A 21287-nucleotide genomic window follows, 5' to 3' on the forward strand; every position below is an offset into this window, starting at 1 on the left:
ATATTGCGATTGTACAGACATTGAGATATACCAAAAAGGTAGTATAGAAAAACAGTATTATGTGGGGTGCTCCGCTAATCGAATTTAAGAAACATAAAGTTTATACGTTAGTATATATATACATACTAACTTTTGGGAATCACAAAACGCATCTCATTAATATTTAAGCCATACTACTAATCCTCTTACCAAATTATGGCCGTAAATTAATGTCCGTATAGCACCGAAAACCTGGTGTCCGGCCAAATGCTTCGTCTGTCACCTGACCAGGGCGATGATTATTGTGCATGCGCGATAGAATATCGATATGATATCGTTCAGCCCTACAGAAGCCCTGCTTCCCCCTCCTGAGTCACCTGATGGTTTGCCAGATGGTTTCTTCAAGGCTGACCAGAAGTCCTTCTCCATAGCCTCACCAAACTCCTCCCACAGCTGAATTATTGCTCCAACAACCACCAAAGCTGCTTTCCGTTTGGCTTGCCGGTACCGGTCAGCTGCTTCAAGAGTCCCACAAGCCAACCAAGCTCAGAAGGCCTCCTTCTTCAGCCTGACAGCTCCTGTTACCACTGGTGTCCACCATCAGGTTCTGGGATTGGGGGCGCCAACAATCTTACAGCCACAGCTCTGCGATGCCGCCTTAGCAATGGAGTCCCAGAACATGGCCAAGTCAGGCTCAATGTCCCCTGACTCCCTCAGGAGAACAGGAGTTCTGCTGGAGTTGTGAGTTAATTACCTCTGCCAGCCACTCCCAGCATACCCTCACTATGCATTTGGGTCTACCAGGTCTAACAGGCATCTTCTCCCGCCATTGGATGCAACTCACCACCAGGTGGTGATCAATTGACACCGCAACTCCTCTCTTCACCCAAGTGTCCAAAACATGCAGATGCAGATCCGATGATATAATTACAAAATCGATCATCAAACTGTGGCCTAGGGTGATCTGGTGCACTTATGAGCACCAAGAGCACTTATGAGCACCCATATGTTCGAATATGTTGTTCATTATGGACAAATTCTGGTTAGCACAGAAGTCCAATAACTGATCACCGCTCGATTCCGATCAGGCAGGCCATTCCTCCCAATCACACCCTTCCAGGTTTCATTGCCATTACCCACGTAAGTGTTAAAGTCCCCCAGCAGAACAATGGAGTCCCCAGAAGGAGCACCTTCCAGCACTCCCTCCAAGGTCTCCAAGAGGGCCAGATACTCTAAACTGGTGTTTGGCATGCATGCGCAAACAGTCAGAGCCCTTCCCCTGGCTCGAAGTCGAAGGGAGTTGACCCTCTCGTTCCCTGGCACCGAACTTGGGGGCTATAGCAGACCCACCCCTGCCCAGCACCTTTGCCCATGGACAACTCCAGAGTAGAATAGAGTCTAGCATTTCTCCCGGAGTTTGGCCCCAGAGCCCAAGCCGTGCATTAATGTGAGCCTGACAATATCTAGTCAGTATCGCTCTACCTCCCACACCAGCTCAGGCTCCTTTCCCACCAGAGAGGTTACGTTGCATGTACCTAAAGTCAGCTTTGGTTGCCGATGATTGGTCCATTGAGGCCTCTGCCTTCAACTGTCACCCGATCTACACTACACCAGACCCCCACAGCTCCCCCTGAAGGTGGTGGGTCCACAGGGGGGTTAACCCATGTTACTCCTTCAGGATTTGCCCAGCCAGACACCATGGGTGGAGGCACAGTCACCAGGCGTTTGCCTTCCTGCTCCTGTCCCAGGCCTTGCTAGAATGGTGAGGCCCTGGTCTCCCCAATCCAGGTTGGGTAACATATTCCTTGGTTTTATCTTTCATGAGGGTCAATATGAACCACACATAGTCTGGCCACTCACCTAGGACCAATTTGTCTTGGGAGACCCTACCAGGGAAAATTGTCCCCGACAGCACAGCTCCTTGGATCATAGAGGCATGCAAACCCCTCCACCACATTAATGTGATTATTCATGGAGCTAATTAAGTTAAGACACAAGTATGACAGTGACAAGCCTAGAATAAACCATGTCAATTGGGAGCAAATGCAGACAGAGAAAAAGATAAAGAAAAACACAGGAAGAGAAGAAAAAGGGCAGCAGCAGAAAAACTGACAGTAAGATAGACAAACAGTACACGAACAGTAGGTTACCAATGTTACACATGTAGACTGGAGATTAACATTCATGCAGAGGGAGACAGAGAGAGAGGGGGAAATGGCTGTGATCCCTCTCAATAATGGAAGCTTGAAGTTAATTAAGCATGATAAAAACAAATACTGGTTACCTTATTCTGCAGTTTTACTAAAACAGCTTAAAACTGTATGAATATCACCTATGGCAGAGGTTCTCAACCTTTTTTGCACTGTGATCCAATTTTTACCATGCCAGCTCAGTCGTGACTCTACAGGTTTTAATTAATGCTATGATGAGGTACACAGTGCATACTTCAATTTACGGCAATCAATGCCTATCGCACAAATCTGATTGGATGTGCCAGTGAATTTTAAGCACCTGTGGTTTGGCTTCTTGGATTGATTGAGTGTTCACTAGTTTTGTGGTATGCATTTGCAAACTCAAGGATAATTCTAGGATTGGGGCTGGGAAATCTGATCATGGATCAGCATAGGAGCTTGCTAGTTATAAAATGCTTACATTTTCAACTCTGCCTCGAGACCCTTTCAGAACTTGCCGCAACCCAAATCTAGGTCAAGACCCATGGGTTGAGAATCGCTGACCTATGAAACACTTCTGCACTGTAGTACTATTTCAGTACACCATCTAGTGTCCTGAAATAAAACTGCAACTGGAAGAAGTTCACTCAAACCACACTATACTCTGTACTAAAAGTTCAGGGTAGATGTCTTGTAGCTGAAGGAAAGAGAAGGTTCAGCTGGTACCTGACATTTTCTTTCGCCTGTCATAGTTCTCAGGAAATGTGTAGGTGGGCCGGTAAGGATTTTCCTCAGGAGAGTCTGAATGAAATGAGCAGGAGACATAAAACAACAGGAAACATATAGACAGACAAACAGACACACACACACAAACACATACACACACTCAGATTACTGAGGACAAGACAGGGAGCGACTGCATGACATTAATATGAAAAAGAGACGTTGATACACACAAGGAAAATAGAACACAGAGACACTCTCACACCTGACGAATTTTGCTATGTTACTTATATTACTAATTGTTCTATGATTTTGTAACACAGAAATCCTAGCTTGTGCCGCCTCATGTAATAGTAAAGGTAATTAGAAAACTACCCTACTCTCCCACCCTGTTGAGACCAAAAGGCAAGGTGCTATTCAATCAGCAAAAAAAACTAAGCAACCAGACTGCCACAAGAAACCAATTTGTCCATCACCATCTTCTGGTCCTTGTGTCTTTATCTCATGGATCCTGCCTTGCTGTGATCAAACGTGGTGTAGTGTCTTAGGCAGGGCTGGACTGAGACCAAAAAATGACCCTGGCATTTTTCGGTCATGGCGGCCCACTATGATTATTTATACGATATGCGAAAGCACATGACATAGAATATATGCGCACGTTGTGTGATTTCAAAAATTTAAATAAAGCGCAGCAGCGTACAAGGAAGAGAGTAACCATGTTAAAAAATGTATATGCTCTTTCACTACTCAGGGATTCATCTTGGAAGAGATGGCCACACTGTCACAATTCCAATGCCCCATAGAGAGAAAGAGAGAGGCAGGAACGTTAATTTCACTAGTGTTATTTCTCTGGTTATCTATCAATGATAAATCATCCATTTCAGCAAAGCAAAGTTTTACTAATATTGCATGATAATACAACTGTAAGCTGTAACACCTGCAAACTGTAACTTTATGGTAAGCTAAAATACCACTAAGTTGGACACCAAATCTACTCATAGCATTATTTAAAAATGAAGGCTATAAAGGCAATTCTCTCTCTCATACACACACAGTTTGTGCACAAAACTGTAGTTTTGTGCACAAATGACACATAACTCTATAGGCCAATATTATTATGAATGTTTTAAGTCTGACTGAATAAAATAAGTCTTGTAATAATTTTCTATGTTTAGCATTTGCACACTTTTGACCCAGATACCATTTTGTGAAGATGTGTCTAATAATTTTTATCATTTTAAAATTGTATTAATTCTAACTCTTCTAACTTTTTTACATTTTTTGTTTTAATTCACTATTATTATTACACACATCCAAAATCAGTGTCATTAACTTTGACTGTGTGCAAGCTTATGTGTAGGCAACCTCCCTCCCTCACACACACACACACACACACACTCCAGCCCTTTGCACTCCCTACATGAAACGTCCCTCTTCATTAACATTTCGGCTACTTTTTACCAGGCTGCACAGTAGCTAATCTGACCTCTGACCTCAATCTTTCCCTGGGCCATGTCTCTCTCCTCATCCTCCTCCTCCGATGTATCTCCCTGAATCGCTAATTCTGCCTCCTCCTCCGGCCCTACACCAGCTGCTGCAGCAGTAGAACTTGTGGTGGCAAACATAATCGGTAAGTTTTGTGCATTTTGCTGTGTCCACTTGAAGGTTTTTCTGAAGCCTATTTTCTCTGAGATTTTCTGCGCCCCCCCCCCTTGCACTTTTTTGGTTTGTCCATACCCACTCCTCTCTAACTCCGGTCAGCTCAAATGGCAAAATTTGACAACCTTGGTAAAGGGGAGGGAGGAGCGGGCCGAGGAGGGCTGAGAGACTTCATTGGATTAGCCCAATGTCCTTCAAGAAAATCAACCAATGGGACTTTGCGGTTGACAAAAAATATTTATAATATACTTTTTTGGGTAAATTATGACAGCCCCGGGCCAGCCCAAAAATGTGCGTCGGCCCACCGAGCATTGTCCGGTACACCAGATTGCCAGTCCAGCCCTGGTCTTAGGCCCCGTTCACACCTTTTGGTCTCAACAGAGCAGAAGAGTCAGGTATCAAACATACGTTAAGAGGAGAAGATTGAGAAGACTGAGATTGAGAAGATTGAGCGTAACAACATCTACTGCACCAGAGAACATCATCCAGAAATAAACTCCTTCCTCCCAAAGAGAGTGCCTCTGGTCTACTTCATTGCTTTAAGGGTGAAACAAAGGAATCGAGTACACCCAGCACATCACACTCAGCAATGGATAACAGAGATATACACTCTCACACCCAACACAGGGGTACAGCCATTACCTGGAACTTTGTGTATCTGCTTAAACATACTCTTGTACCAGTCCCGGGACTTCTCTGTATTCTGGAAATGAAGAGGACAGGATGAGTTTCGGCCATATTGGCTGGCAGGTCACTTTGCAAAATAATATTAAACTGGGAAGAGGATGACCTGAATACCTCCCACACAGACAGCCGAGTTAAAAATGATTTTAAAAACAGAAGTTGGTGTCGTGGCTTCTGAAAGCTTCACAAGATCTGGTGCAATCAATGGGTTCAGCAGCCAATGAATTATAAGGAAGTAATTCATATTAGTACATTTACCATTTCAGTTTTTATATACAAACTAGAAAAGAACTTGTCAGAAAAACATCAATGACAGCCCCAGACAGCCCTGTCTCTCCCTCACCTCATCTTATCCTTATTCCTGCCACACACATGTCCAAGCCGCTACAATTTCTATAACTACTGGATGGATCACCTGAAAATGTGAAAGCCAATAAATGTCTTAGTTGTGACAGAAAACTCTGAAACTACATCTATTCTTAACTTTATTCCTTTGTGTATGTCTTAATGTCCATGTCAAAAATATTATTTATATCGTTTATATTTGTTATATGTTTAACTTTCTATTTTATTTATTTCTCATTTTCACTATGACCAATGTTTTCTGTGATATAACAGTAAGACTCTGATGTGATTTTCTTCTGAAATCAAATGTTACTGTTTTCTAGATTGTTTTTGACTGTACACACACACAAGCTCCAGTTAATTGACAAATTTTGGCCCACAAGCACAGTGGGGTGAATATAAAATTTGTATAATTTACCAGACTTGGTACAAACTTGTAAAAATTAGACACTAGCAAACAATCAAAGAGTTGTTATATTACTTTGGAAATAAACATATATTTATTATAACACAAGACTAGTTAAGATAACCATAGATACAAATGCCAAAAAAGCAGACAAAAAATGACAACGTATTCCCTGGCTGACCCAACTTTAATTGAATTGCTCATGATAAATTTGGCCGACCAGCAAAAATGAACTTTACTTATGATTTCAATTCCAAGGCAATCGGTCTCAAAATTTGATCACTTCCAGTTTGTCACCCTTACAATGTGCCTGCAAAGTTTCAAAAAGATACATTTAAAAGTTATTTTGTTCACAAAACCAAGAGCCTTCTACAACTGTTCTTTCCTTCTTTTTCCTGCTTCATCTTTGTAGTACTTTGTCTAAAAATAGAATTAGGTTGTACATCTTCATCCATATAATGTTTTTGTAAAGTAGTAATAAGATCCATCAAACACCTTTCAACTTATCACATTTACAATGTCAAATGCTTGTACCCTTCCTTTTGTGCCACTAAGCAGAATTGCTTCATTTTTGGGGTTATTTGCCTCACAATTTGACCAGTTCCAGTCGTTTACTGATACAACATGACCGTAAAATTTGAAAAACATCATTAAACTATTTTTTGAGTAATCCCACTAACGACAAAGCATCTGCAGTGGTGTTGGACAACACCCAAACCCATATGTACACTATATAAGGGGCAAACCTCTTAATCATTGAATTGTTGAATTGAAATGTTTTGTTTGGACCCAAAGCTACAGGTATATAAAATGAAGCACCTAACCGTGCAATCCGGTATACAAACATTTGTGAAAGAATGGGTTGTTCTGAAGAGTTCAGGTAATTCAAGAGTGGTACTATCATATGATGCCACCTTTACAATTGTGATGTTCCTCAGTCTACCTTAAGTAGTAATACTCCAAAGTGTTTAGGAACAAAATTGCAGAGATGCATAGTGCGTAAAAGTAACCAATGCTCTGTTGACTCAATAACTTCCTCTGGCATTAACCCCTGCACAAAACTGTGCATCACAAGCTTCAAAGCATTGCCAAGTAGCTGCATACAAGAGTTACATAAGCAAGCGCAATGCCAAGCATCAGACAGAGTGGTGTAAAGCACACTGCACTAGACTCTGCAGCAGTGGAAATATGTCCTGTGGAGTGACAAATCACACTTCTCTGTCTGGCAGTCTAATGGATGAGTCTGGATTTGGTTGATGCCAGGAGAATGTTACCTGCCTGATTGCACTGTGCCAACTGCACAGTATGGTGGAGAAGGGAAAATGATATGGGGTTGTTTTTCAGGGGTTGGGCTAGGCCCCTTAGTTCCACTGAAGGGATATTTTAATGCTTCAGCATACCAAGACATTTTGTGCACAAAGCAAGGTTCATAAACACAAGGTTATGTAAGTTTGGTGTGGAAGAACTAGGCTGGACTGCATAGTCAATTCAGCCCCATCAAAAACTTTTGGGAGGAATTAGAACAGAGATAGTGAGCCCGGCCTTCACATCCAATATCTGTGGCTGATCTCACAAATGTTCTTCTGGATGAATGGGTAAAAATTCCCACAAACACACTACAAAATTTTGTGGCAAGCTTTCCAAGAAAAGTGGCACTTGTTATAACTACAAATGCAAGACCAACTCCATATTGATGCTATGGATTTAGAATGGGATGTCATAGTTCCTGTAGGTTTAATGCCCAGGTATACTAATACTTTTCTCCATACAGTGTATTTTTCTATTACATGAAGGCAATGACAAAAAAAAATCATTAATACTTTCTATAAAGACCACTTTTATTATGTATTATAAATACCTTCATAATGCATTACAATGCATCTATAATGCATTATCATGGTCAGAATAAGAATCAATAAAGCATGTAGGCAGCCTCTTCCATTGATAGCCCTAAGGCATAATTTTAATCCCCTTCATTTCATGACATTTTCACAATCCATCCATACCACCTGCCCAGTTCATACCTCGCACATCTACGCCCAGATTCTCATTGGCTGTGTCCAAATTCAGTGGTTGTAAAGACTGAATGCATCACAGCAATGTGACAATGCTGTCCCATTTCGAAGTCTCCTTACATGCGGTCTAGGAATGCATTCTTCGGATGGATCCTTCACAGCTAAACATATCCCAAGATTCATTGAGCAGACCTTCAAAGGTCTGCAAAATATGTGCAACCCCTCAATTTTGACACAGCCGTTTTCTGGCACTGCCCGATCCATTCATTCTGCCATTTTATGGAAAACCATAATAGCTGTGTCTGAATTCAGGGGCTGCATCCTTTAAAGGATTTACAAAGTTTACAAAGCTGTAGCCTTTTTTAGGCTGTGTTCTTTGAAGGTCGAAAAGAAAGCATTGTCAAATGGGACATTTGGTTTAATTTGGTTTAATTATGGTTCTGCTGGCAGAAGGCTACACTGAGCAGCAGGTTGCTTCGGGGTTCAAAATTTCTAAGACAGCAGTATACAAGAATATCTTATCCTTAGATAGGCCACGCCTATCTAAGGATAAGATGTGCTGTTTTTAATGTGAATATGTGATGTAATGTCTGTACAAAGTGTAACATCTGTTGCGGTGCAACCCAAAACACCTGTATCGTATACTGAAGTGAGTCAGCCACATACATAATATAAGTAACTGTTAATCAATTAATACAGATGGTATGAAGTGTAAACCTGTGAAGCGGATATGGCATGTTTGGTGTCAAACTTATTGTTGTTTAGGTTAAGCTGTTAGTTGTAGTGTTAGTTAGGAATAAATGCATGTCTTTTATACAATTTCAGCCTCCGTTTATTGAATGCTCACAATAGTCACTGCCCCTGTGCGAACTGGCTACTACGCTCTAAAACCTCAAACTCGCCTGAAATATCGCAAGATTCTCTCTCGACTGCCGCGAGGAGAGCTTTGCTACCAATCGTTTACATTACCTGGTGATACAGCTCGCTGGACGAGACTTGTAACCCAGCTTACTAAGCGATACTGGTAATTAGTGAATCCCACGTAAGTCTCACATTAACAGACTCACGGGGATCCCGCAATTGAGTTTGTAGGAGCCGACCATTTGGCGTAACAATTGGATAATCAGCACTAAATAATAATTAATTAAAATTTAATTAATTTCAAAACATTTTGGAGGAGATATTAAAATTTACCTGAGCTAATAATTTCTACACCGGGCCCTCAGACCACCCTCATGAAGTCTGTTTCTTATTGCTTGGTTAGAGACATTCACACCAGTGGCCTGATGGAGGTCATTGTGTAAGGCTCTCGCAGTGCTCATCTTGTTCCTCCTTGCACAAAGGAGCACATACTGGTCCTACTGATATGTTAAGGACTTTCTATGGCCCTTTCCAACTCTCCTAGAGTAACTGCTTGTCTCCAGGAATCTCCTCAATGCCTTTGAGACTGTGCTGGGAAACACAGCAAACCTTCTGGCATTGGCATGTATTGATGCACCATCCTGGAGGAGTTGGACTATCTGTGCAACCTCTGTAGAGTCCAGGTATTGCTTCATGCTACCAGTAGTGACACTGACTGTAGCAAAACTAAGAAAACAGTCAGAAAAGATGAGGAGGGAAAAATGTCAGTGACCTCCACCTGTTAAACCATTCCTGCTTTGGGGATCTTCTCATTGTTGCCCCTCTAGTGCACCTGTTGTTAATTTCATTTAACCACTAACAGATATGAATAGAAATATGAATGTATCCTTATTTTACTTACAGCAGTCAACACCAAAGCAGCTGAAACTGATTAACAACCCCCTCTGCTACTTAACTGACCAGATATCCCAATAATATCCCAAAAGTTTAACTGACTTGATGCTATACTTTGATTAAAAAGTGTTCCTTTAATTTTTTGAGCAACGTATATGCAGTATATTGCCAAAAGTATTGGGATACCTGCCGTTACACACACATGAACATTAATGACATTAATAATGACATTAATAAGTGTTTGGAACACCTGAATTCAATGATTTGGAGGGGTGTCCCAATACTTTTGGCAATATAGTGTGTGTGTGTGTGTGTGTATATATATATATATATATATTCACAGATGCACACCCATAAATTGAGAAATGACTGAAACGAAAAAGTATGCTGTGGTCACAGCAATTGATGGCTGTATATGAAATGTTACTTTACATTATATATTCAGTTAAATTTGCTGCTATCCAGGGACATTTTGATATACTTTGGTATATTCTGAATTGAAATATAAAGTTTGACATATTCTTATACATAAATAACATATAGTATAACATATGTTTACCTAGTTATTTATTCTGTTGGCATAATCTACTGATTTATTTGCAGTATATTAGTGACATCCATCAATGATACATACAGTCACCTCAGTGTGACTCAAAAGTTCAGGCGCTATGCATAACTTTTATTAAACACAGGGAACACAAACAATCAAAAATCAGAATATCTGGCTGAACATCCCATTCTAGGTTGGTGGACCTCATTTACAAACATGTCTGTAAAGTGAACCTGATGTCATGAAGAGATATATTAATGTAATCAGGGATATTTTCCAAAAGCATAGTTTCTAACAACGTTAGTAAGTTACATAATTGGAAACATGCAACTGAACAGTTTCTACCATAAAAATTGCTAAAATAACATACCCCAAGTCTGGCCTTGAAAATGTGGTGGGTACAAATTGGGCACCATCGTAAACTATGCAGTAAAGTGTAATGCTGCACATGCGTAGATATGTAAGGTACAAATCAGGCAGGTGTCCCTCATCATTTTACCTTAGCTACTCATGTTTGTTAAAAACACAATCCCGACAGCTCATCACATGGTCGGCTAATGAATCTAAATTCTAACAAACCTTGGTTTAAATCATTTTAAATCGTGAAAATGTTGCATCTCGAAAATCCAGCTGCAGCATACAGGAAGTCACTGCACATGTAGGCTAAATACTCACTCACCTACTTATTCACTCCTTTGGGTCTCTTGCTCAGAGCTAGAACGAGAAACCCAAAGGAGTGGAGAGACTCTCATTCACTCCTTCAGGGCTCTCGTTCTTCTGGGGTGCATTTCCCAAAAGCTGTTAGCAATTTACATAGTTGTCCCATTCAGTTGCATGGTATTAACATTATAAATGTATAATTTACATTGAATAATTTAAATAATACAACAATCATAAGTCAAACTCAAATAACAATCATAAGTCAAAAGATCGATAAATTTGGATGAATTATGTATAACAGAAGTGGTACTAAATAGAGAGCCATTTGAAAGTTTAAAGAGTTGACTCAAATGATCTGGCTCACTAAAAACAGCCGGAATTCCCATCACTAAATGAGAGACTTGGTCATTCACTCATTGTAGGTCTATACATTCAGTTCTAAATTTAATTTCCAGCTAATCATAAGCTTGCTTACAGCACGTCCTATTACATGCCTCGCTGCCTGTCACTGGCCATAGTCGAATAGGGAAGCAGTATTCACATCAATTTTCTGAGGAAAAATTTAATGAACTAATCTTTGCAGGGAAATGAACGTGAATGCATAGTTCCTGTAAGGGACTTTTTCCCTGTGAATGAATTGTTTGTCAACGTCACACCATTATCAGGTAGTTACAGTGTGCTTTTACACTAAAAAAAGATATTTGGTCAAATGTGTCCCAGCCCACCTTTGCAAATGGTTTGAGTGATCAGATCACAATGTGTCTTGGTGGTCATTTACACTTGTATTTAGTCCTGTCCACTTGTGATCCAATTGTCCAAGGTGCATTTTATAACCAAGTGTAAACAGGGCCTGTGACAAAATTTAGTCATTGATGTCTTACTTTATTCTAACCTAACATGGTCAAATTATAGCATAAGAGAAATTGCACTCGTAGTATTTCTTTTTTCCTAATTTTTAATCTGAAACAAATAATACATTTGTGTTTCACAATCGCCATGCAAATGTAATTCACTGAAACATGCTTCAAAACTTACTAGGGCAAGTTATAACACAATATAGATATGAATGTATCCTTATTTAACTTAAAGCAGAAAAATGATATAAATGCATTATGGCACACTAAAACCAGTCTTCATGGTTTTGATAACAAAAAGAAGCAAGGTATTTATAATGTTTTAGGTAGAATCAATACAATGATTATGAGCTGTTGTGATGATGGAGCTTATGAATTAGACACTCCCCACTTAAAGACTGAGTTCTGTTCCTACGACTATGGCATTAAGCGAATTGGTCGATTAGCAAGGAGCCGTTCCCTTTCAGATATTTCAGGCATACTGTATTGGTAGTGGGATTGTGTCAACTATCCGTAAATATTGTTTTAATGTCACCATTGCACCATTTATAGTATTTTTAGTATATTTATGAATGTTTATACAGTAGTATATTGTATACTGTAATAAAGTATGGTGATGATATACAGTGCCCCTTTCCAACATTGAAAGGGAAATGATGAACCAACAATGAATATCATAAGAAATTTAAACACTGAAGTGATGCATGCTCAGAGATTGTAAATCAAGATTGATATATGGTGAAAAAGGAAATGTTGAACCAACACTTATATCCGGAGAAATTTCAACATTGAAAAGCATCCCTCTACCTCTATAGTGATTTCAGTTCGCAGCATTGGATGCATGGGGTATCTATTTATTTGTATCTATTTATTTGTTTGGAAGTATATTTATTCAGGAAAAAAATAACAAGGAAGTAAGTAATGTGAAAAAAGGTTGAAATTGTGCTCAGGTTCAAGCAATACAGACAGTTACACCTCCTTGAATATCTCCATTCGTGTTCACAAGGCAACTGGAACCTGTTTATGATCAATTTCTAAATATTCACAAATACTATTATATGTTTATGCTATTATATCACTTTTGTCAATTGTTAGAGGTTAAAGTTAATTTTATTTTACTAATGCTGTTGCAAAGCAGGTGGATCTCCCTTGAACTCAGCCTTGTGGTTGTTCCAGTGCAGCAAAAACAAGGATTGTGTAGTGCTCCTGAAGTTAGTAAATTTGTTGTTTTAAGAATGACTAAATGTTGCCCTGCTTGTGTAGGTTTTTTTTTTTTTTACTTGACCATCCACATGAGAAAGACTGTTCACTGAAGGACATGTATAGGAGATATATAGGGGATGCACAACAGACATGCATGCCCTATAGGTGACATATGCGATTGCTTAGGCCGCCATTTGACTAGGGGGCGCAACAGAGCCAGTGGGAAAAAATCAGAATACGTGATATGACAGTAATTTACACTATTTGTAATATTTCACTGAAACAAATGCCAGCTAGCTAGTTAGCAGCCAGATACCATGTGCTATGGTAATGTTAGGTGGGGGGGGGGGGGGGCAATGTGCGTGGGGGGTGGCGCACCCAGAGCTGGCCCTGCATGCAAGCACAAGGGTGGCGCAAACCAATGCTAATTCAGTGTGTTGTGGTCTGATATAATGGTATGTAGGATCAGAGAAATTGGACGATGTGACAAAACGAGCAGAACTAAACCCTTATGCCTATACTATCAGGACAGGTAAATTTGTTTATAAGTCATATAAAACATTAGAAAAATTAAACAATTCCTATAATTAATAGGGGTATCCTAAAACTTTTGTCCATGTAGTGTATATTAATCTCAACAAATGAATATGTGACTGTTCTTTTTTCTGTATATGAATGTTTACAAATGTGTGTATTAATAAATATGCTTTTATGTTTCACTACTCTTGTTGGTATTGTTGGTTTAGAGTCCATAATTCATTTTGCATAGTTTCAACATTAAATCACTTAGGAATCAATCTCAGCTAAATATTGTTTCAACGTACAATACTTCAATAGTAGATCAGTGGTTGATTCATTGGCACAAAATACAACTGAATCAATGTTGAACCCTTGTTGGACATGGTCAGGTTTTCAACATTGAATAGATGGCCTTTACAACGAGCAAGATCAACTTTAAAACAATGTTGAAAATCAATGTGGTTTCAATTATTTTTTTCTGATGTTTATTCAATATTGTTTCAATGGGACTTATGTGGGTTAGGAGATCTCTTATCTAGCACAGCAAAGTTACAACCAGCTGGTCGATAAGTGCTAACATTAATCATCAACGGAATTACAAATAAATAATACGCTAACATATATTGACATGTATCACAAATTAACGTCACTGCAATCTCATGAATCACTGTTAGTGTCCTTTTGCACACTAACGAACCAAACCAGCGTATAGAAAATAAATGTCACTTGTGCATATTAACTATGATAAAAAACAAGTAAAAAAACTGTCAGCCATTGCTTACAAAGATGTAAGAAAAGTATAAGACACAGCAAAACTTTAACCTTGTGCACATCCATGCTTCATGCACTGCTGGAGGTTTGCTATCCCATGATGAAAAGCATATGCATCAAACTAAAGGCAACTGACCGAAATAAAAGTCAAACGCAAGTTCAGGTCGACTACTGCAAACAATGTACAACCTTCCTTCCCCGGCCCAAACCAATAAGAGAGCAGATCAAACAGGATAGTATAGAAATGGCGTGCTGCCACCAACAAAGTTCTCGTACAGCCTACAATACCGACTGGTTGGAGAACTGATCTGAAGTCTGGGTGGTCATTAAACAGGTAGGTCATTAAGTGAAGAGTATCTGTATTATAAATCAACACTATAGTGCCTTAATGTCAACAAAAGATGCCATAATGCTTTATTAATTCTTATACTAACTGTAATCATGCATCATGAATGCTTTGAAATGCATTATAAAGTTATTTATAATGCATTATAAAAGGCAGCTTCATAGAAAGTGTTACTAAAAAAATCTTTAGAGGAATCCTCAGGATTAAATACCCAAAATATTTTGATTAACCATTAATACCTATGGGTTTATTTTATGCCCCATCTGTGCTTCCTAATGCAGACAAGACGGTGGGTGCCTCTCACTGACTTCTTACCCTCATGGGGGTGCTGTTGTCATTCAGAAGCCCGCTGTTGGACCCCTGCATTGAAAGTCTCATTCTCTTGCCATCCATTGGAAGGATGTCAGCGGGAGATGAAGGGGGTGTAGTTGCTGTGCCAAGCTCACTGTGGCCCTCTGGTGGTGGATCTAGGAAATGAATAAACTCAGGCTGATTACAGGCTGTTTGAACTGGCTAACAGCATGAATATGAGGTTTCCGCCCCCTGGACAGCACTGACGTTTAACAAAATCATAAAAGTACTGCTGAATTAATTACATTAATGAAATCATTTGATCTTAATTTCTATCTTCAAGTTCATCCATATTGATTAGACCCTGTTTCATAAGATGGGTATACACGCCAGTGCTGTTCTGGTCTTACAGTGACAGTGCACCCTTTCAGACCATCTTTCCAGCAGCAACTACACATGCCACCCAACCAACAAACGAGCAACCAGGGCTCCAAAATGATAATGGGGGACAGGGCACTGTGTCAATCAACAGCATGTCCCACAGATGTCACCATTCATAACCTTTGACCATGGCATGACTGCATTGTCCCATGTAGTGTGTTTTATAAACATGCCCCTGGCAGCATACTGTACTTCATGATGAGGACACCCCCCAATCGTCAGCAGAGCTGGACAGTGCCCCCTGTAGGTAGTCTGTCAGTGTGGTCACTCCATCCAGAGCAATAAAATGGTGATGCAAGAAGGTCAAACACAGGCATACGAGCAGGACCACGTCACCATCATATCCCCATGCGAATCACCAAGAATATAACTGCCAGCACTTCAACTAACAGCACAGCAGTGTTCATAGCCCTCGTAAGGAGTCGCTAGTCGCATTAGTATGTTAAAAGTCATGCTAAGAAACCAAATGTACTGCAGCTTTACACGTGAGGCACACTGACCAGCAGCTGCTCCTACTAGCTGGAACTAGAGAACCCAATAAAAGTGCAGGATGCAGCACATAGCTTGCCATCATCAAGGTGACCATGTCACAGGACATGGGCAGAGAGCATGACATGTTTCTGTGACATCCCTGTCACCTGTGTTGCCGACACCCTCCTTATAGAGAGGAATGGAGGAATGCTATTAAGGCTTCTTTTTTAATGAGGTATAACTATCATTGACATTTGTCTGCAACGTCACATCTGTGCCACTGAAATGATATTAAGCAGTAGTGAAAGTGACCTGGACTTCCTGGACCTCCAGTCTGCTTTTGTCTGGGTTTAGCCGAACAGACAGCACGTGGGTGTTCAGTGCCCTCATGTTAATGTACTATGTGAACTATACTAGAGAAAGTAACATAGAACATTCTACTTCAACACAACAGACACAAAGCTGCCACTTTTCTGAAGAGGGAGATGACACTACCATTTTATAGGCAGAACTTCATGCAAACCATGCTGGATGCACATAAAAGATGCTGGATGACAGATGAATCACAGAGAACACATTACATCACAGAATCCCTAGAGCAAACACATTCTGATTATATTCCTTTTATATAACAAGCAGCACAAAATACTTTTTATGTCTGAAACATTGGAATTATTGGATTTGGAGACCAAACTTTGAACAAACCTGTGTTTTTTCTCCAGTGACCTGTAGGGGACAGTCTCTGTTTGCTTTTAGATGCAGCAGCAAGCAGAATTTACTTTCACTCCGATTATACTGAAATTCTGACTCACTGCAGTCAATAGTCATGCCAGGGCCCTCATCACAGCAGGGCAGCCCCACCCAGCTCCCTGTCCTCTACGCACAACACAACATGCTTTCAACTCTGCAAATGAATTCTGAATCGGAAATAAACTTTCAATGTAATAAGAGTTAAATATCCTGAATAGAATATACTACCTTGTTCTCCATATTTATTATCCTTCTTGCATCCCAAACGGATTCCGAAAAGACATTATACTGTAGGCTGCTGGACATGTTGTTTACAGCACTGAATACAGTACAGATCCCTTTATATCTGCAGCCAATGGCTCGTTCTCTCAAGTAAATGATGGATACACTCTGTCCTCAGACAGGAAGCAGGTCACTGTCACCAGATGCCCACCCCCTCACTGTTTCCCCACTTCCTGTCGGAGGATACAAGAGGCATTGTTGTGTGTTCATGTGATTTATGAGGAACAGCTAAAGCTCAGATCCTGCTGCTAACTGGAACTGCGTCTCATATTGTCTTAACAGGACAAAGCAGAAGGCCGATGGGACAGCACCCAGATGCCTCAGATCTCAAGAGGATGCTGAGGCTGTAACCCTATCACTACTGGGGATTATAGCTTTCATTCTGACATTAACTGGTCTTAGTCTGAGGTTTATGCTAGCATATTCTGAATCCTGTCAGGAGAGAGAATGTGTTTGCTGAAGGTAAGCTTTTGTACAAAGGAGGTGAGCCAGCAGGTACACGCTTAGGGAGCTGTTTACCAGACCTTCACTGCGTACCTTCCAGAATATTTACACGCTTTTGTTGTTCTGTGGCAAGAGAAGAACAAAGGTCAAACAAGACAAAACAAACTTGACAACATTCATGGTGATATACGGACAACAGTGTAAAAGTACACGACACAGATGGCAGCTGTAAAGGTACACAACACAGCCGGCAACCGTAAAGGTAAACAATGTAAGATGGCAGCTGTAAAGGTACATGAGGCAGATGGCAGTGGTAAAAGCACATGATGCAGGTGGCAGCTGTAAAAGTACACGATGTAGACAAACAAGATATAGACGACAGTGGTAAACGTACACGACGCAAGCGATAGCAGTAATGGTACACAACACACACAGCAGCCGTAAAGGTATATGATGGACATTGCAGCCGTAAAGTTGCACAATGCAGAAGGCAGAGATAAAGGTACACAACGTAGATGGTAGATCTAAAGGTACACAACACAGATAGCAGTGGTAAAAGTACAGAACACATATGGCAGCGGTTAAGGTATATGACACTGCAGCTGTAAAGGTACATGACGCAAATGACAGCAGTAAAGGTACACAACTCAGACAGCAGCGGTAAAGGTACACAGTACAGTCCATGGCACTGTTACACCCCATGTCCTTCAGATCATAAACCGGTAGAGTCATCAGGAATCAATTTTTTCCATCAGAGGATTCCAGGAAAATATCAATATTATACAGCAATATTCATCTTATGCCGAGTGGAGTGTTTTCTTGTTCAAGAAGTAAATGTGTTGTTTAGCAGGGCCATATGGAACAGGTAACCATGTGAAGAGCACCTTCCTCTGCACAGTGGGGGCAGGAGTGCAGTGGGAATGGTAACACATTGCACTGCATTTCATTCTTTCCAAAGTGGACCTTGGGCAATACGAAGAAGTAGCCCCAACCCTGAGGAAAATACCTAAAAACCCTTCTGTCAGTCCCTGTGTTAAGCTAGTTGTGTACTTAAGACGAAAATTGACAGAATCGTTGTTATTTTGGCAAACTTTTTTGTTTGTTCTGATTCCACTTACTGTCCACAATTGGCTGACATAATTTATGTTGGTCAGCAGGACTCTTTATGCAGTTACCAGCATGCATTACACCGCACTGTGCGCACCGTTAAATATCATAAATTAATATGTGTATTAGTGCATTTCTGTTGATAGTAAATGTTGTATCCGTGTAATGTTTTGTTTTGTTAGAGTGCAACAGTGAGAGTTAATATTTTTGGCTTCCTTGTCTGTGCCACTACTAATCAATAGTGGCCAATATTGGCTGTTACTAAAGAGAGCAACTTCCATTTTTAAGAGCCGTCATCCCTTTTATTTTAATAACACACACTCACCACAATACGTTGCGCTCGGTATGTGCATCTGCTGCATTGAAAACATTCTGCATCCTCTAAAATTGTGGCATGACATAGAACAAACAAGGTGGCGACATAGTTTTTAGTATGACAGATTGTTCTTGCTGACGTGTTTAATTTCATTTGGTCGAGACATCTTTTGAAATATACAGCCATCTTTAATCACAGTCCTGTCACAACACATGCACCTCTGCATTTGCCCTTGCTGCCTTTTGCTATGAGCTGTTCATTCACAGTGGACCAGCCCCATAAAGCAGGCTGCTGACCGTTTGACCCTAGGACCCCACAGTACCACGCCTGCTTATTAAAGTCACCCAGCACTGAAGTTCGTGCTTCCATCCAAAGGTACCAGCTTCCTCCAGACTGTCACTGCCTGCTTCCTGCATCTCTTCCTAAGGTCAGTTCCTCTTTCACAGCATCACTACATTCTAATCAAGCCGAAGCTCATTCATAACTCACATACAGCCTGCTGCCACCCACAAAACAGGAAGATGGCATTAATGGATAAATATATACAGCAGCCACAAATTCACAAGCAAATTCCATGCTCTCAAGTCTCCCATGAGTCAATTTTCATTGACCAGCTTTGGCTAGACATGGGAGCTCAGCTCACCAAATCGATAATTGTGGCGAGAGGGGAGTGAGGAGTACAGGATCATTTCACAGGGAGGTTGGGGACTGCTCTGCATCCTTTTCTCTTTGCTTACATAGTGATTTCCTCACTTTATGTAGTTTTGCATTCATTTATCCTTCAATACATTTTGTTGCATTAATTTACCTTTCAATAAATTTTTTTGCGACTCCCTGTCCAGTTTTTTCAGGACACAGTACTGCACCTGGGTTACAGTACCTACACAATAGACGCTACCCCAAAGGGCGCCTCACCTCTGTTGTGCTGTAGAAGCACAATGGTGGGGTTGACAATGGTGGTGGATGGGTACGCAGAGGATGTCTTTCTGCTCGATGCTGGAACAATGAGCTGTTCTGATAAGGAAGGCAGGGCTTGACCACTCACAGGAGTAACCACCTAAGGACAGGAAGGACATCAAATCCAGCCTCTCCTAGACAACCCACCCCCAAACAGTGAGCTTCCTTCTCTCAGGAACAGAAACGAAATTTATTGTTCACTGAGTGCAATATGTAACTCAAATGGGAGCTCAGCATCTGTCTGCTTATTTCAAGAGCAAATACAAAGGCTGATACAGAACTTCTTAGGTCTCATAATTAGCCCTATGACAGTGATGAACATTTCTCTCTGCATTTTGATCTGTATTAGAGTGTGCAGTACACTCACAGTATAAACCCTGCTTTGGCATGACGATCGTGAGGCTGCAAGCCATTCATCTCAACCAGTGCATCACTCTTCCTCCTCCGATGTTAGCTTCTCCATTATACATATGCTCTCGCTGCCTTCTGAAATGTTTTACGTTTGTTTTATTTAAGTATTACAGATCTATTGTTCTCCATGTACATTACACTGTGTACGTCCTGGGTTCTTCATCTTGATAGAAATGTTTTGAAAAAATTATCAGTAATTAAGTTTTTCTTTTTTTTTTTTTTTTTTAGAAAATATGCATTTAGACTTAGAAAGACAAAAAAAAATCATGGAACACTGCATGTTCTTCCGGTAGTAAAAGTGCATTTCCTGTCTTACCTGTGACTCTGTCTTTCCACTTCTGGCTTCATTCAGTCTAGGACTGTCGGAGTACCTTCCAGCACTTTCCCCATAAGAGTCATCAAGCCAGCCATCTAAAGTAAACAAGTAAACGCAGTTAACGCTCAATGGGGCTGAACGGGGCCCAGACGCCTTTACAAACTTGTACAAGTACCTTCCCCTGAATCGTGGATTATGAATCTCTTTGATTTCCATGCCAAGCATTTGCCAATAACAGAGAAGAAGGAAAAAAAGTGTTAAATCTTGATACAGTAAGTCGCTGGTGGTTGCAAACAGTCAAAATTCTTCCAATGAAGTTCAACGTTGGCTCGGTTTGCTCACTTGCCGAGAAGCAAGATTCTTTCACAATCTGTGAACTTTGCAATCAAAACAGGGTCCCTATTGAGCAGAAAGCAATGAGCTTTTGTTCCCCAGCCCCACTATTCAGCTGCAGTGGCAGAAGCACAGCACCGTAGACCCAGAGAGGCCTGGCCCACCTCCAACTCGCTGCTGATGCTCCGAATACCACACATGCGTCCATATTCAAGGCTGACTTGCAGAACAGCGCCGTGGGCCGGCACAAACAAGAGGCTCTTTTCAGTAACTTGCTAGATTGCCAGAGCTGCTAGTAAACATTCAGGGAGCTGGGTAACCAGCTAATTTGGTAACTGAAAAACATGCTGTCAAACAGGGTTACAGCTACACAGTCCAGCCGTACAGCAAAAATTAAGTTTAACTTTGTCAGGTTACTGCTGTAAAGCCTGGTACTGCCACCTCCAGCTAACCACTAGTTGCTAGATGGAGAATGAGGCAGTAATCCACAGACAGAAGATTACCCCTATCTAGACAAATCAGAAAATA

At 40.7% G+C, this 21287-nt stretch overlaps 1 protein-coding gene across 11 annotated transcripts in view; it reads right to left on the minus strand.

Annotated features, from left to right (window-relative positions):
- Positions 1 to 21287, minus strand: part of LOC111860129 (sorbin and SH3 domain-containing protein 1) — a 127933-nt gene that overhangs the window by 46686 nt on the left and 59960 nt on the right. For 10 of the 11 annotated variants that reach the window (XM_023843506.2, XM_023843507.2, XM_072709845.1 and 7 more), the window contains exons 5-10: positions 20427 to 20521; positions 19658 to 19799; positions 17413 to 17442; positions 14956 to 15107; positions 5175 to 5235; positions 2877 to 2951 (exon numbers count right to left, since the gene is read on the minus strand). In XM_023843506.2, coding sequence (XP_023699274.2) covers positions 2877 to 2951; positions 5175 to 5235; positions 14956 to 15107; positions 17413 to 17442; positions 19658 to 19799; positions 20427 to 20521 — 555 coding nt within the window. The remainder of the gene's footprint in view (positions 1 to 2876; positions 2952 to 5174; positions 5236 to 14955; positions 15108 to 17412; positions 17443 to 19657; positions 19800 to 20426; positions 20522 to 21287) is intronic. The other variant, XM_023843501.2, reaches the window with a different exon arrangement.

This window comes from Paramormyrops kingsleyae, chromosome 3 (assembly GCF_048594095.1).
Source record: "Paramormyrops kingsleyae isolate MSU_618 chromosome 3, PKINGS_0.4, whole genome shotgun sequence".
NCBI classification, from domain to species: domain Eukaryota; kingdom Metazoa; phylum Chordata; class Actinopteri; order Osteoglossiformes; family Mormyridae; genus Paramormyrops; species Paramormyrops kingsleyae.